Source organism: Trachurus japonicus, chromosome 4, assembly GCF_045865225.1.
Source record: "Trachurus japonicus isolate A0001 chromosome 4, Traja_1.0".
NCBI classification, from domain to species: domain Eukaryota; kingdom Metazoa; phylum Chordata; class Actinopteri; order Carangiformes; family Carangidae; genus Trachurus; species Trachurus japonicus.
In genome coordinates this window covers 25,433,926-25,451,539 of record NC_140910.1, presented here as the reverse complement: position 1 = coordinate 25,451,539, position 17,614 = coordinate 25,433,926, and the positions used below count along the sequence as shown (strand labels likewise).

The following is a 17,614-nucleotide window of genomic DNA, read 5'->3' as shown; positions in this document are numbered from 1 at the left end:
TGACTGTCTAAATAGCTCCCCTGTTCTTTTTCTTCCCATGTAAATCAGGTAGAATAGTAATAAAATATACATTTACACTTTTTTATACAAAGTGTAGGAACAGTAGTTAGTAATGCTTGGATAACTGATGACCGGTCAAACTATACACTATAACACAGTCCTCTATAAACAAATACAGATATTCACTTGTTCTCTACTTTTTCCTCTAGTAGTCACAAAGACAAAGCAGCCCAGATAAAAATAAAAGTAATACATAATATATACCCTACACGTCTTTGACAACAATTGCATCAAAAGCTTGAACGGTAAAAAATATAGACAGGTATAGATGTACTGTATATACAAGATGGACAACAACTGTTGATCTTACACTAGTTGTCTAGTAACTCACATCCTATTGGTAACATGTATTTTGTTTAAAAGGGGGTATTATTAAAGCAGATATCAGTGGAATGTTTTTGTTAATATAAGTCCTAAATAGTCCTATTTTCCGTCAGCAATCACTTACATGAAGTATTTCAGCCTAAACACGAGTCTCTCCGTCACTCTGCTCTGCTGTAACCCGAGGAGAAAATTTTCCTTGTGGGATACAAGTGTTATCCAATGAGGGGAGAGAACGGCATGAAGGGCTGTGTGTGCAGCCAAGGGATGCGCGTGAATGTGGTGACGTAGCACGAGGACCAATTGATGCCTGACAAGGGCGGGGGCTGCTAACTCATGGTGCGTTCAAGGAAACTCGTACTTTGTGTTTTTCCTTCCTGTGAAGTCATACCAGTTCGATCTGGTACGAGTTCACGGGTCGGAAGTTACGAGTGGCCGTTATAGGGAACTTTCACAGACAACAGGACGGTAAAAACACGAGCTACGGGTTACCTGGAACGCTACCAAGTCGTAGTTGTGACTTGAAGCTGTAACTTACGGTTTCAAAAGCCTGCCTTGAACACAGCATTAGCCGAAACGGCCGTGCCACTGATATCTGCTTTAATTATTAAATCATTGTGCGTTTTTTATTTCTATAGACTCCTCGAACACAGATGGAGCTACTGATGCAGTAACCTTGGACGTGTAGCCCTCTAGCACCCTGTGCCCTGTTTGGTTTAATGTACATTTAGCTGCTGGGTAAATTAGTATAGAGGTTGCCTGGTCCCCTTGCAGGAGTGACCTTGTAGTCAAACCTGTCTGCAGCCTCTACCAGAGGGACGTAGGTATGGTTCAGAAAATCTTTGCCCAAGCACGGTGGGACACACACTGAGCCGTCAGTGCAGGAACACTGACATGTTTGGAGAAGACCATCTCCCATCCCTGGGACTGCTTTCTCTCCAACCTTCTCATACATGTACTTGTTTCCTTTTGGGCAATTAATGACACTGTCTTTGCTCAGAGTCACATAGTCTGGAAAGACCTGGGTATCCGGGCTGCCGTCTACCTGTTCTCCACTGGAGGGGCTTCCCACTGGTGAAATGAGCTGGGTGGATTCCTCTGATGGCTTCCCCAGCCCTGAAACCTCCTCCTCAGACATTATCTCCACCACAGAGGCAGTGGTTTCCTCAGGGCATTGCTTGGTTGTGACTGGAGGGTCCTGCAGAGTGACGAGAATATAGTTTCATTTTGATAAACGCAACTGACAGCGAGCAAAATTATTCTGTATCACTCTCAGTTTATCATTTGTGTTCTTGTTGGTGTTTTATCTGTCTACATCAACATCGCTAAATTCTGCTTAAATTACTGCCAATGTAATGTTGCATGTATCATAAATTATTTGAGTAATTTACCCATTTCTGCCAGTTGATGTCTGTCAAAAAGCCTTGTAGGACTTTGTCAAGGTTTGGCACTGGTGGCCAAAAATATTGCTTGAGCTTGCTATAAAATATAAAAACATAATATAACATATAACATAAATGAAAAACATCTTTAAACAATGAGGTTAAGATGGTCAGTAAAACAGTTGGCTGAAGATCTTTATGGTAAATGGTAATATAAATGAGCTAGAATAAGATCTCACCTGAGGTACATGTGAATGATGATGGCAGTAATCAGCAGTGAGGCGGGGATGCACAGCATGAACCACATGCCTGAAAAGGTTATTTACACTGGATCAAGGTTTGAATGGTATCTGGGATTTTTTATTTCAGCTGAATAACATTTCAAAGGTTTTTGATATTAACGCATTTTCTAAACCGCTACAGTTTTTATCACACAACCAAAGCTGAACTTTGAAGTTCTTTCAAAATTGCAGGTGGACTGCATTTCATTTGATACAACTTTGGATTCTGTCTCCTTTATATGGGGATAATGTAAGTAAGCAAATATATTTCACACTGGTTGTTACACTGAGATCTTACCGAAATTAGTGGGATTGTGAACAGTCATCACATCTGACCAGTCACTCCAGTATTTGGCCCCAGTGGCTTTAGCTCTGACCTTCACGTTGTACTGGTTTCCTACTGAAACCTCAAGACATTTAACGGTCTCTGGTCCCTTTGAGGTCTGTGGACAAAGAGGTTGATTTGACATTAACATTAAGTGGGTTTCTCTGTGACTTGACTAGTACTGTATGTTAAAGTGTGACTACGGTAGTACTGGCTACACAACTGTATGAAGAATTGAAAATATGTGACTTTGGCGCCATCTGGTGGTAAATAAGGGATAACTACCAAAACAGAAATGACTATGACTAAAAAAAGAACTAGTATGGCTCCAAGATGTATTGATATTGTTTTTATTCTTTTAGATCCATTAAAAATAAACAACAATAAATAATGCTGCGCAGCCACTTACCAGCCATACATCACCCTCTCTGGTCTGGTAACTGACTTCGTACTGCAGGTGAGCCAACAGAGACTGAAGAGGCTGAAGAGGAGCCTCCCAGTTCAGGCACAACCTCTCTTTCTTCAGTGCTGCTTTCAGATGTCTGGGTGGGGGTGTTTTGACTAAAAACACACAGCACACACCATTTGTAATGGCATACTGGGGAACTTACTACCACAGAAACTGAGAAATTCATTCAACTCGCAATGGAGGCAAAGAATAGACATCACATAGATCGTCCATATACTGGCCTATAAAAAAGCTCCTGAGCTAACCTTCTGACTCATGAAGGTTGTATGTTACAAATTATTTGATGTGACCTGAACAAATCTGACATTAAATTTGTCTGTCAGAGAGATTTTATATTATATTCTAATTCATATATATTTCTACATATTAAGCTGTACCACAAATAAACCAGAGCTCTCTGGACATCTTCCCTGTGAAAAGCTTTGACTAAGAAATATCTTGTTGTAACTCTAAGTTGAATATGAATAGATGGCTTTATGGAGTTTTGGGGCTGTGTATATCACATTAAGTATTTTTAGCAAATATAAAAGAAAAAGAAACTGAAACAAACAAAACAACAAATCACTTACTGATTTTGTTGAGAGTAAACTCCTGAGCATAGAAGGTTCTGAGTGGAGCTTGAGTGCTGTTGAGCATCACCGTGACCTTTTGGGACTCATCTCCACGGAAACGACACAGGTCAGTGACCTTCCCATCGGTAACACATTCTGTCCATTGCTCACTGCAAGGGTTATAATATTGTCTTTAATCCCAGACAAACAAAGTCACCACAGATCAAAAACAACACTTTTTTGTGTACACCTGCAGCTCAACTACCAGTTAAATGTTTTGGTTTGTTTCAGTGTTTCCAGTTCTTATTGAAATCTTGTTTGTTTACATTTGCATCATTTAAGATTATTCCATTATTATGCCCCAATTAAAACCCTTTTTCACTGGTTTTCAACACTTTTGACTGGAAGAGTTTTCAACATTGCACATTTTTTTCTCAAAGTAATGACACATGTCTGTGCAAGACAAAAGCAAAGTCTTGGTATTCCAATAAAACGTGCTGTTGCATGACTATAAAGATTTAGAGAAGATGACTTAAATGGATAGTTCAACATTCTGACAAATTCACCTAGTGCCATAATCCCTACAGTCATAGCAGTAGGTTCATTACCTTTACTTATCGGTGGCATGTTGTTTTGAGATCCGCAGGGCAGAGACGCGAGCTGCTCAGCTAACGCAATTGAAGTAACGGTACAGGTCCCCTGTCCCTCATCAAATTCATCAAATATATAATCCAACAACTCCAAAATACTCTCGTGGAGAAGTTGTGACCTGCACATTCACCACGCTATAAAAAGAGTTATAATTATGTAAAATTACACAAAGCAAATACTCAGAACAACCTGCAGCCATGTCTGGAATTTAGTTTCACCAATGGATTTGCCTTGAAAACAACTCTCATAATGTTATATGATAATTTCATAGCGTGGTGAATGTGCAGGTCACAACTTGTCCACAAGAGTGTTTTGGTGTTGTTGGATTGTGTATTTGATGAGTTTGATGAGGGACAGGGGACCTCAATTGTGTTCACTGAGCAGCTCGCGTCTCTGCCCCACGGATCTCAAAACAACATGCACAAATAATTGAAGGTAATGAACCTACTGTACCTCTATGACTATATGGATTATGGCAATAGGCGAACTTGCCAAATTGTTGAACTAGCCTTTGAAAAACATCACTTATGGTATGCAGAGTGAATTTTGTGCTACCTGGCACCTATCTTGTAGAAAAGTTTGTACTCTTTTTCCACACCATATCTGCTCCCATTCCACTGACAGATGATGTTTTGCAGGTCAGAGGTGTAACACATTAGTGAAACATCATCTGGAAGGACAAGAAATTTACCACTAAGAGAAGGCAAGGTTTTTCTATCTGTAACATTTTTTTTGTCCAAACTCTGGCTCAGTCATGCACTTGTTCATACTCCTGTATAAAAAACACACCTGCACTCTGGGGAACCATGGCTCGGACAGGGTGTGACCAGCTGCTCCAGTGACCTGCATTTAGGTCAGGACCGCATCTGACAGCGACTTGGACCTCAGTCTCTTCCCCTGGTACCAGAGAGTCAAGGTTTTCTGTTTTTGAGCGTGTGCGTTGATATTTGGTCACCTTTGTCAGAAAATAGAAATCACAAACATTATACATATACTGTAACTTTTTAACACACTATAATCATTGATATGGGTCTGAAATAAACAACGGAAATTCTGACTGTGAGGTTCAGTGCAATGAAATGTTTGTCAGAAAAGATGATGACAATGAACAAATTGAACCCCAACCCTGCCCTAAAATGACCACTTTAGATACAATAGATAATAGAACAACAGATAAGTCTTTATAGATACAAAACCCATTGGGTAAATGCTAACTAGGACTTCCCAATTACATTTAAAATAGCCCTATGCTTTCACATAGTCTATATTATCTTTGATTCAAGTGGATATGCTGAGGAGTGAAGTTATGTGTACCGCTGTTGTCTTCTGTCCAAGTCCTGGGGAGGAGTATCGAAACTTATGCATTACATATGCACAGTAAACTGGAGCCTCTATTTGCCATGAAACCTGCAGCTGTCCAACATGGCCATTTTGGCACAAAGTCACATAGTCGGAGGGCTCAAGGAGGACTAGAGAGGAAAATGTAGGAGGAAAGATTAGTAAAAAGCAATTTATAGACTCTACTGTTGAAAATGATTCACAGGTGTTTTGGCAACAGATGGGGCGGCCTGCTGTCTTTCTTGGCTGAAAAATCTAGGGATACCTAGAGTCAGCTAACCCTAGCTTTTATGTTGGCTGATTTCCATTTCTTTTCCGTCCCTTTACCTAACATGGATTTTTCTTTGGTCTAAGCTACTTAAACTGGTAAGTAAGATTCACCTAATGGAAATGTGGAAAAGAGACAGTGTTATTAACAAAAGCAATAATTGACCTAGTCGCTATTTACTCAACAGATGAAAGTGACTTCTAGTTTACAGGCAAACAATTGTAAAGGAAAAACTGATCAACAGAAACAGTGGGAAAATGTTCATTACTGATTGATTACTGATTTTACTACTAAAATAGACATGGGGCTGCACTTGATGATTTTAATATATAACTGGTCTGTGAAAGGCTACAGTTACAGGATATCTGGTCTGTCCTTCTATCTAGACTGAGACTGAACATTGCTGTTATACTAGACAGGCCTGCAAAAGTGTCATCATGTCAGAAGAGGATTTCATAGCACCATAACAGCTAAAGGTTAAAATCAAGAGGGGGTTTAAGCTTGGACTTACACACAAACTGTATGTGGGTACTGATATTATATTATGTCCAGTGGCAGTAATATTAATTCTGTCCTACTTAATGCCATGAAAGTGTAAAAGAAATGTCTTACATTTGTCTTCCACAGAGACGGCCCATTTATAGAGGATGGTGTTGGTGTTGTGCTCCACGACTTCAAACTCCATAGGAACATACATGAAAACACCGGAAGTGAACGTGCAGATGTGGAGGACAGTTCCCTCTTCTGGCCTCTGGACGCACATCTTTCTGTGCAGGCTTGATTGGCATAAATGACAACAACTGTACTGATACTGAGGTTTCTTAATATACAACATGATCAATTTACTATGTAGAACATACCTGTCACTTTTGTCGACCATATAATAAGTCAGGTTATCTGCAGTCTCAAAAAAGCAGGTGAAATCGTGTCCTGTCCGAGTGAGACATTTGGGTTCCTCCTCATCCTTTAAGAGCAAAATGTCTGCTCCAGAAATGACAAACATAACACACAAGGATTAGTGGAATAAAACAGGCTCCCCAAAGTCCAACTACAATTAGCATCATAAAAAATTATCATTTATGTAAAGATGCTATGGCTTAATTTGCATACTGCAACAAGGTTGCCAGGTGGCCACGCAGGTATAGGAACCCAACCTAAATCATGCAATAGTAATGAGTAATACACTTATCAAAGCAGTGGGAATTTGAGATGATAAAAATACAAATTCCATTTGTTGTGGAGGCTAAACTCCTCTAGTAAGGGATTGGGTGGGTGGCGGGTGAAGGAGGAAATAGAAAATTATTTGAAAGCAAACAACAGTGGTGTGGTTTGCGGGGAACACTTGCAAAGCAGTATCAGGATGGAAATCTATTGCTACAACAGCTGCACTAGAGAAAAATGAACAGGAACAACTTTCCCCATGTAATTAATAGGCTACAAAGTGTGGACCAATGTCATTCCAGAGAAATGCAGAGCACCTTGTCCACAGGTGAACAGCAGTCAACACCAACAAATGAAAAAGGGATGCTACTTTAAAGAGGGGTGAACATACATCCCACATGAAAGAAAAGTGAAACTTTTTAGAAACTTTTTAGCACAGGGAACATTCAGTGATAAACAGTGGCAAATTATTGCCACAATATTTCCAATCAAACAAAAGAAAATTAAATACTAATCTTATTCTTGATTATAACAATTCTCCTCCCTGTAAGAATAATTTTGTTATACAATATTACAGTATGTGGCATCAATAAAGATACCCATAACCTTCTGATTGCTACATGATAATCACAAAAACTACTTGTACTACTTGGATTGTAACTTATATTCAACATTTATTATAAACAATGAATGGGACATTTGCAGGTGTTTCATTAGACTAAATTAAACTCACATTGTACGTCAACTGTCCAAAATAAATCAACCTCAAGCCCTACCTTCCCTCGACAGATGATCTTCAGTTCCATGCTTGCACTGTATCCCAGGCACAAAGCCCACTTGAATCCACATGCTGATTAGCAGCATCACCCACCTGTAGGGCACAGTCATGGCTGACTTGGTTATCATGAGGTGAAATGTATTCTAAACCACCATATGGCACTTAATCTCACACAGCACATGCCTGTGTATGGGCTTTGTGCGTTGTCTGCTTTGTATAGTTTTGAGCTGGCATGGGTGGGCGGGGTTAAGCAGTGCACTGGCCCAATGTGACTGGCTGAGCTTTGCCAGGAGCAGGAGGAGTGTTTTATGTGCAGTGGAAGTAAGATGAAAGAAGCGGTTTGGGGTGAAAGAGTGATAACCACGAGCTGCGCTTTTTATATTTCTATATTTTCAATTAAAGAGTGGACTAAATAACAAATAGGAAGTGCTACTGCTGATGAAATGCCATTAGTGTGTCCAGACTTTTGTCCTGTAGGTTTTTTTTCAATCCATTTACAGTGCATTCAATATTCAGAGCCCTTTATATATATTTATACTGTATATATATTGCCACCTTATGCCAATGTCAATCTAAACCTAATACTGCATGACAAACAAAAAACTGAATTTCAGAATTTGTAAATTTAGTAAAAAAAATAATAATAATAATAACAATAATAATTAAAAAGGAGAAAAGTAAAACATTACATTTACAAAAGTACTCAGTACTTATTCAAGCACCTTTGAGGTGATTAAAGCTTTTACAGGGTCTTCTTGGTATGACGTGACAAACTGTCTAAAATTCAGTTTTTGCCTCATCATTAAAGTTTCTTCCTAACTAGCAACATTTCAGCCGAAGATGTGTAAAGAAACTAATAATTACAAATAAAAGGCTTCATGAGCTCATCATGGACCTCAGGAATTCTGGGAATGGAGAACACTGTGGAGAGCTTTACAAGCATCATGCTTCTTGGTGTCCATATACACCAATCAGTTTTGATGCTTTGACTGATTTGTGTATTGAGTCAAGCCATGAAAATGAGAAAAATAAATGAAACTACAAATGACCTTTAAAGTTCAAATTAGTAATCAAATGAATAAAAAAGAACTCCATTGATATAAACTAATTTGCGGTACCAAATAGATATAGTTAGCCTACTTGTTTTAATGTTATGGCAGATCAATGTACACAAAAGCTTAAACCAGACTATCTCTGCTGTGAATAACTGTGTGTTTATGCCACACAAGGAAATTCAACAGAATCAACTTTCCCCAAGGGCCTCTGCTGATTATCTCTGCTGATATACCACATCCTGAACTGCTGCACAACAGCAGGTTGTACCAGCAAGGTACTTCGTGTTGCATATACCTCAACTAATCCACTTCAAGTGCCATGCCTCTTATTTATTAATAAAAGCAACTTGATTAATGACTGGAAACATGTCACTGCACAGACCTGCTGCAACAGACAACTCTTTGTCAGACCTGTCTTATCTTCAACATGCTCTATGAAAACCTACTTAAACTGACCCCAATGAACAAAAATATTGTTGCATCACAAGTGTATGCAACTAACCTTATTAAAGTGCATTATAATAATAATAATAATAATAATAAACTTTATTTATATAGCACCTTTCAAAACAAATGTTACAAGGTACTGTACAACAAGGTAACAACAATTAAAATGACAGCCAGAACAAGTAAATAAAATCAAATAAAATCAGGAAAGGCTTTCCGATAAAAATGAGTTTTGAGGAGTGATTTAAAACACAACACTGAAGAAGCTGACCTAATGTCCTCTGGTAGATCATTCCAGAGCCTTGGGGCCCGGACTGAGAATGCTTTTTCCCCCTTTGTCATCAGTCGGGCCCCAGGGACAGCTAAAAAACCTTTATCTGAGGATCTCAGAGTGCGAGCAGAAGTGTACACAGATAAAAGGTCAGTGATGTATGCAGGACTAAAACCATTGAGTGCTTTAAAAGTGATTAATAAGATCTTAAAATCAATCCTAAAACGTACTGGAAGCCAGTGCAGGGAAGCTAAAACAGGCGTAATGTGCTCACGTTTCTTAGTTCTGGTTAAAAGCCTGGCAGCAGAATTCTGCACCGACTGGAGTCTGTCCAGGGATTTTTGATTAAGACAGGTAAAAAGACTGTTACAGTAATCCAGTCGTGATGAAATAAAAGCATGTAAAATCGTTTCTGTGTCTTTAAAAGATAAAAAGGATCGAATCTTTGAAATATTTCTAAGATGATAAAAGCAAGACTGAACAAGTTTGGTCGTGTGCTGTTCAAAGTTTAAGTTGCTATCAAACCAAACTCCAAGGTTTTTTGCGGAGGGTTTGATGCCATCTATTAATGGCCCAGCAGCTGACAGGATTTGTTTAGACATCTGCTGGGACCCAAAGACCAGAACCTCTGTTTTGTTGTCACTGAGTTGAAAAATATTTTGACATCCAGTTTTTAACAGCAGTAATACAGTCTAAAAAAAGTACTCAATTTCCCAGGGTCAGTGGCATTTACGGGCAGGTACAGCTGAGTGTCGTCAGCATAAAAGTGAAAAGACACATCATATTTTTGTATTATGTGCCCCAGGGGAAGCATGTATAATGAAAATAGGATTGGTCCTAAAACAGACCCCTGAGGCACGCCGTACTTCAGAGAGGAGGAGGAGGACTTGAAGCTATTTGCTGTGACACAGAACGTACGATTTAAAAAGTATGAATAAAACCACTTCAAAGCTGTACCTGAAACACCCACCCAGTGCCTCAAACGATTTAAAAGAATCGTATGGTCAATTGTGTCGAACGCCGCACTGAGATCCAGAAGTACCAAGACTGAGCACAACCCACTGTCGGCTGCCAGTAAGAGGTCGTTGGTCACTTTTAGTAGAGCCGTTTCTGTGCTGTGGTACTTCCGGAATCCAGACTGAAATTTATCAAAGATAACATTTTCCTCTAGGGCTGCTAAAAGCTGTAAAGACACAATTTTTTCTAAATTTTTGACATAAAAGGCAGTTTGGAGATTGGCCTGTAGTTGTGATGCAAGGAAGGGTCTAGCCTTGGTTTTTTTCAGGAGGGGGGTTATGCATGCAGTTTTAAAATAGTCCGGACACAACCAGTAGTCAGCGAGCTGTTAAAAATAGAGAGCAAGCTGGGCCCAACAGAATCAAATACTTGAGTTAAGTAAAAACCTAGATGGAATCACATCAGAAGGGCAGGTTGACACTCTAGTGTGTGAAACAACATCTAAAAGTTCAGGTAGAGTTATTGGGTATTGAGTTATTAAATGCTGATTTATAGAATCAACTTGATATTGATTTGTTCAATCAAATTAAAGTGAAGTAAATTATATAGCCATGAATGCAGCTGTGAACATGGAAAGGAGTCATACACATGAGTATGAGGATATGAGGATTTCACCTTAAAGATTCAATAATGCTCATTAATCCAAATTAATTGCAGACACTAGCACTCTGAAACCATGTCTGAGTAACTGAAATGAAATCTTATATTCATCTACAAATTGGTCAAAATTACTCAGGTATCCACATGCAGAAATCAGCTGCTGACTGAAAGGTCTGTCTACTCGGGACAGCACATCATATCACCAGATAATGCGGACATACATTTATAACCTCTGCCAATGGGGAAACCTCCATTATTACCAAAGGTTCAACCCACTTCAGCCACTTCCCTTTCCACTTGGCAAACATGACGAGCCATTGAATGCCCGCTAATCTGTCAACAACTAAAATTACCGCCTGCTGGTTGTAAGCCTCTGCCAACCAGTCAAGCTGCAGGAAATATGGTCACAATCTCCCCCTCTGCTTCCCCTGAGTTACAACGTTTAATAATGATCAAAAGGTGCAGCACATTATGATGTCAGAGAGGCTGACCTTTTGGACCATTTGGTGATTAAAATGTCACTCCTTCTTAATTTCATTTTTTTGGTGTTTTGTGAGGTCACAGTGACCTAACCATCAAATTCTCAACACTTCATACTTGAGTATGAGGCATTACTGAGATACCGTGTTTAAAATGGGATGCACAACCTGAAAACATTATGCCGCTCTCTCTACAGCTCTTGCCAGCATGAAGGCCTAAAAACTGTGACTTCACAAACCTTTGTTTGTCTCAGCTGAGCACTGCCCCTCACACAGAGCCATTAAACTAGCGAAATAGTGCTGGTTTAGAACATTTTGACACCTCCTGCCACCACACCACACCCCTAATCGCACAGCAATCATCTGCTCATGTTGGCATCACTTCCTGCTACAAACACCACGCGATCAGTCAAATCGGCCAAGTGTATTTTAAATATATGCTGTGCACAATTTACACAAGTACATATGTGCCGCTACTAAGAATGATTATGACAAATTATGTTTGTGATCTGTATGTTAACTGTTACGAAAATTACAAAAATGGTAAATGTGTTCAATCGGACAACCATGGAAAGATGCTATACTACATCAGAGAAGAGTACTGTATTCAGTCAGAAAGAAAAGAAAGAAAAATATCCAATTATTAGCCATGCTCAAAAAATATTTGTACACACGACAGGAGTCCGTAGTACCAGGAAAACACATTTCTTAGTAGACGAGTGCTGTGCACATACTGATCATATCTCTAGCACTTTGGGGCTTAGATGGCTGTTAGATTAAGATGTTTTGAAAGTTGTAGGAGGTTACCACGAAATGTCTGAAATTTTTTTGACTAAGAACACAGGTTTCTGTGACAGGGTCAAACGAAGTCAGTGACTGGAACATCTTGCACCGCAAGCAGGTAACCCAACCGATAATTTACTGAGACATTGTCATCTTAATGAATCCTCATTGAGTATTCTCGCAAAGATAAGCAGGATTAATGAGCCTGAAATAAGTGTGCATGAAAAATTGCAGAAATTAATTAGACTTCCGAGGCGGAAGCATTCTCATAACTCAGGGAAGACCACTGGATATCAGTGTTTATTAATCACAGAAGACTTAATGAGAAAAGTGACCGAGTTTGGAGGTTAAAAACTAGAATGCACTACCTTCCTGATATTGTGACTGATAGAGAAAAGTACATAAACAAGTTGTTTAAGTTTATTGCTTAATTGGGTAAATTATTATGTTGCAAAAGCAAACATGGCTTTGTAATCTTTTATCTGTCCGACCACTTAACACAGCACCAAACTATAAGAGCAAACCTATTTATATATTTACTCAGCTCCAACTCACACATTTTCAGAAACAGCTCACCTCCTGATTGAAGAGGAAGGTACAGGAAATGCCAACAGTATCGGAAATCAAAATTAGACCATGCTTCAGCTAACTCTAGCTATCTTAAACGCTTTCTAATCCCTATAGCCTAGTAGTAGGTTTGTTACTTTTAATTGTCGCATCACCGAAGGGACAACACGGCTGAGTTCATGGAGTTTGAGAACAATGACGACTGGTTTTATTTCGATGGGTGCCCCTATCAGTTTGAGACACGAGCTGAAGGAAGGAGGAAGAGAGCCGGTGGAGTCTATGTGCTGGACCTGGGGGAATCAAGTGGTCAGTGTGGTCACTGCCTGCCAGTGGCCGCTGAAACCAGATTTTGTGCTGCCAGTCGGACAGTCCGACGTGTGTTGTCAGTGCCTGGACGCGGAAAGTTGCTGCAACTGGAGGAGAGTGGGTGAGTTGTTTTGGTCTCTTTTCAATAGAAACCAGGCAAAGCTAACAGATGTTTGATGCCTCGTATTATGTGCTGGGACCCTGCTTGTACTGTTGATGAAGTATGGTGCTGTTCTGAGCATTTTGTGCCTATAAGTGGCTTTTTGATCGGTTGTGCGTGGATCAGTACACTGTGCTGTTTGTTATGGTGCGGTCATTGCTAAAGTTGCTACAACTAGAGAAGCTAGCGGTTAGCAGACTTCATCTCTCGAAGGGGGGTCTAACTCAAACATAAACTTGTGCCGTAATATCCCTTTAAGGCCCTTGCACATTGAGTGTTTTTTTGTCCGAAACCACCACAAGGACATCATGTTACGTTGATCATGTTTGTAAAAAACGTGTGACACAAATGGGGCCACTGATGTGGTGCCGTAAATCCATCCCGTACCGACGCCACAAAGCGGTGAGTGCCCGTAGGACACTATTAAACACTACATTGACTACAGTGCATCAGCTTATTTGACTATAGTGTATCAATAGGCTTGTTATTTTGGTTATGACGGGTGTACGATAATTTCCCTCAAAATACAATCATTTTACGTCTCTGGTACGATAATCCTACTTGAGTATGATGACAATTACGTGAGCATCCAGTGTGTGTGTGTGTGTGTGTATCATGTGATATGATAGTTAAGAACCTAAACACACACACGGGTTCCTTTTATGCACACAAATAAGTACTGTAATTTATTGTTGCAACTGAATCATGAACTAATCAGTCCTTCCAGGAATTCGCAATGTCGCGATTGCAACAATTAACGCAAATTCAACCAATCCCCGTGAATTTTGTGCAATCTTGCAATTTTGTCCAATCACCGCAACTTTTCCGCAAATTGGACCAATCATCGGTGCTTGCTTTCCGCGAGTTCCACCACGGAGAGTGCAAGTCGGGACGGAGCGGTGGTCCAAAGAAAGCGAGTCCACGGAGGAACGGAGTGGCTGGGCTGACAGTAAGAAACTGAGTCAAAACGCATTGAGTGTGTGAGCTGTCCTGGTTGAACGCACAAGCCTGTGTGTCCCCAGCAGCACTCGCCGAGGGAAAATCCAGTATGCCAGCGCAGGGCCAGCAGCACCATTATTACAAAAGACTGGACTGTTTTATTGGCATTTTAAAACAGTTGTTTTACCACCATTTTTAAAGAGACATTTTAATTCTAGGTAAAACAAATTTCAACTCTCGTGTGCCTTTCTTAACAAGTGGGAAATTGCTGGTATAACAGGACCTCACATTATTTTGTGACATTTCAAAACTCTAAATTTTCCTTTGATTTTTAATCAATTATTCAGAACAAAACTGCAACTTTTTTTTTTTTTTTTTGCAATTTTCGCTGTCTCCTGCAATTTGATCACAACAAAAGCGCTTAAAACGTCGCAACATGCAGTGCAATTTTTAAAAAATGTGGCTGCGAAAGCATTTTAGGCCGCAGCAATCACAAAAAAAAGCCTGCGAAATCCTGGAGGGACTAATGCTTTTCTTATTTTCACAGCTGAAAGAGACACAACAGCTCATTGATCTCACTGTGAAACACACAAACATCAACATATTATATTAAAGAGTATTTTAACAGTATATTAAAAACCACAGTATTTTATCAAGACATCAAACCTCCGATCAACCTTTTATCAAGGAATGAAAAAGAATTATTTACAACATTTTACAAAATAAATCAGGAATGTCATCAACCCAGCTAGTGTGTTCAACCGAGGGACATGTTTTCTTGTTTTCACCCACCCAGCCTCGCCTTTCTGTGGGCTACAGCTGTGGGCTGGATCCCAATTTGAGTTGTTGTCTGAAGGTGTCCCTTTGGTCCTTGATACTGGCTCGTCTTGATGGCTGGGCCCTTACTTAAAGTTGAGAGAGCCGACTGCAGGGAACTGTCAGTTTTTAATTTATTGAAGCTGGAGATGAAGGATGTAACAGGTGCTGTAAAGATGGGGTCATCTCTCAGCTTCTTTTTCAGGCAGTCGAAAACCTGCATCAACAGCATGGACTGGAGGAGGATCCAGTCCAGATGTTCCTGGAGGTAGTATGAAAAAATATTGCATCTGAGGAATGACTTCCCATGACAAGGTGTCCTACAAGGTGTTTATAGTATCACTAAAAGTCCATGGTGATAACCTATTTTTAATGTAGTCTGAAAAAGTACTATTGAAACTGTATGAGACATGTCGCAATGTGTCAATAGGTCATGTGGCAACCTGGTGCTGAGAGGAAATGATGTGACAGATGGACACACATTCTTTGAGAAGGTCTCAAACTGTCTGGAGGGCGTTCAGCTGAACCACATTGTAGAAGAAGACATGGAAAGATACGATGGATCCTCTCTGACCGGTTCCCTCAACAAGACAAATATACCAGGTCATCGCACATGAGAACAGGATCCACCACAGACAACTATCCTGCTTTTGCAGCAAGATGTTGGATTGGCAGTGCTTAGCTGGCAGCTACCTTCTATTTTCACGGTCCAGATGAACAGCAGAGTGATACCCAGAGGGCAAGAAAGAAAAGACCATTAGAGATGTTGTGGGAGGAGATGGAAAATGAGATGGGAGGGGAGATGGAAGATGATGTGGAAATGGGAGATGTTGGATGAAGAGCCATTGAAAGGTCCTGAGGGTACTGTGACAGTAACGACTGTTAGCAGCCTTAATAATGGAGACTGGTTAGCAGTAGTATATGATGACCACTGGTGGCTCGCCAAGACCATTGCTGTGGATACTGAGCATCAGGATGTGAAAGTGGAATTTCTGCATCCCCATGGTCCAACAGCAAGTGTGGCAAGAAAGATGTCTGTTACTGCCCAGTTGAAGACATCATAGTGAAACTAATGGGAAATGCATCAACAGTCCAATCAGAACACAAGAGATCTACAGTACTGCCCCTGATGTGATGGACTTCATAGAGCTTGAGCATGTCAAACGCCTGCTGCTCAAGGCATACCAAGTGCCTCGTGTGACTGCATTCATGCTTTAAAGCATAGTGTGTTTTTGTTTTCCCCTACCCAAGCAATATTAAATTCCAGATGTAGCAGGTGTACAATTCAGCAGTTGGTCCTTAAGAGATTGAATTTATTTAATTCATAAATGTATGATTATTGTGTATTATGGAAAAAATGGTAAAACATAGTTACAAAAAGGGTCTCAGATAGTTTTAGAGTGGTATAAGTTATTTATAATTGAATAACAGTTGTATATTGAGATGTGGTGGAAATGACATTTGTTCATCGCAGATCAGAAAAAATGTACAAAATTAACAATTTGCCTTGTAATCTAAGTTTGTCCTCTTACAGATCTTAAAACTAGACAAACTATTTTAACTTATGAGACTGTGTTAGGTCAGTTTTGAATAACTTTTTTTTTTTCAAGTTCACATGGCAAGTGCACCTAGTTGAAGAATCGCCCAACCCACAATGCAATGCTCCCTGACGTCTAACCGTAACCAGAGCGTAACCAAAGACGGTAATGTAGCCGTGTACCGTAACTATAGTTTAATAAAATAAAACTTAATGCAGACTGATCGGTTCATTGTAAAATATTTATTTATTTTTTGTAAATGTGGTGATTTCTGTACATAACGTTGGGCTCCAGAGCCCCGAGGCAGCGCTGTTTACACACATGCTACTGCCACAATTGAGATTTCATCAGTGAGACCAACATTTATCTCCTGAAAATAATTTAACCAGCCGGTGGTAAACCTTTAAAAACCTGCGGGTAAGTTAATTAGCGATGGTTTTCTCCTCCGGAATGACGTCGTAGTGCTGGCCGGCCGAGCATGTCAGGAGCCGGGCTGCTGCCTCTGTGATGTCCCGGTCGCTGCGGAAACAGCCGTCATTTGGATAAACTGGCCGTATATTTGGGGTCTTAACAGTTACTTTCTCGCATGAAAAAATATTACAACTTAATAAAGTTACATAATTACAGCGCTAGAGCGAGACAAACAGCTTTTAGCCTGTTTTACAGCTACTGCTACCGGTTGCCGTGAAATGCATTCTGGGAAACTCGTATACTGCATACTGCGATGATAACGGCGTCGGTCTGCTCAAGTAGTATACTGAATCCCACATTCAGTATGCAGTATACAGTACATATAACGCAGTATGTAGTAGGCAGTACGGTAGTATGCGGTTTCGAAAACAGCCATGCACACAGGGACGACCTTTTGTACAGAAACATTAATTTAACAGACAGGTGAAGTAGGCTACCTTGTGTCCTGGCATGTTTTGATAGCTTCCTGCTATCTTCCTCAGAAATGTCATGTGATCCATCAGTGGAATAGGCTAAGCTTCAATAAATTACCTGACAATAAATCACCTATGGATCACATCACATGAAGAGCATTGTCTGT

General features: G+C 40.0%; 1 protein-coding gene across 1 annotated transcript; it reads right to left on the bottom strand.

Moving 5' to 3' along the window:
- Nucleotides 1–988: 988 nt before the first annotated feature.
- On the bottom strand, nucleotides 989–7,837 carry mpl (MPL proto-oncogene, thrombopoietin receptor). Its single transcript, XM_085775439.1, has 11 exons — nucleotides 7,584–7,837; nucleotides 6,259–6,627; nucleotides 5,355–5,509; nucleotides 4,830–4,995; nucleotides 4,596–4,710; nucleotides 3,408–3,559; nucleotides 2,779–2,930; nucleotides 2,343–2,487; nucleotides 2,003–2,072; nucleotides 1,773–1,860; nucleotides 989–1,579 (listed from the first exon to the last, which is right to left on the bottom strand). The coding sequence occupies exons 1-11, from the start codon at nucleotides 7,711–7,713 to the stop codon at nucleotides 1,109–1,111; spliced, it is 2,013 nt and encodes a 670-aa protein (XP_085631565.1). The 5' UTR covers nucleotides 7,714–7,837; the 3' UTR covers nucleotides 989–1,108.
- Nucleotides 7,838–17,614: the final 9,777 nt, after the last annotated feature.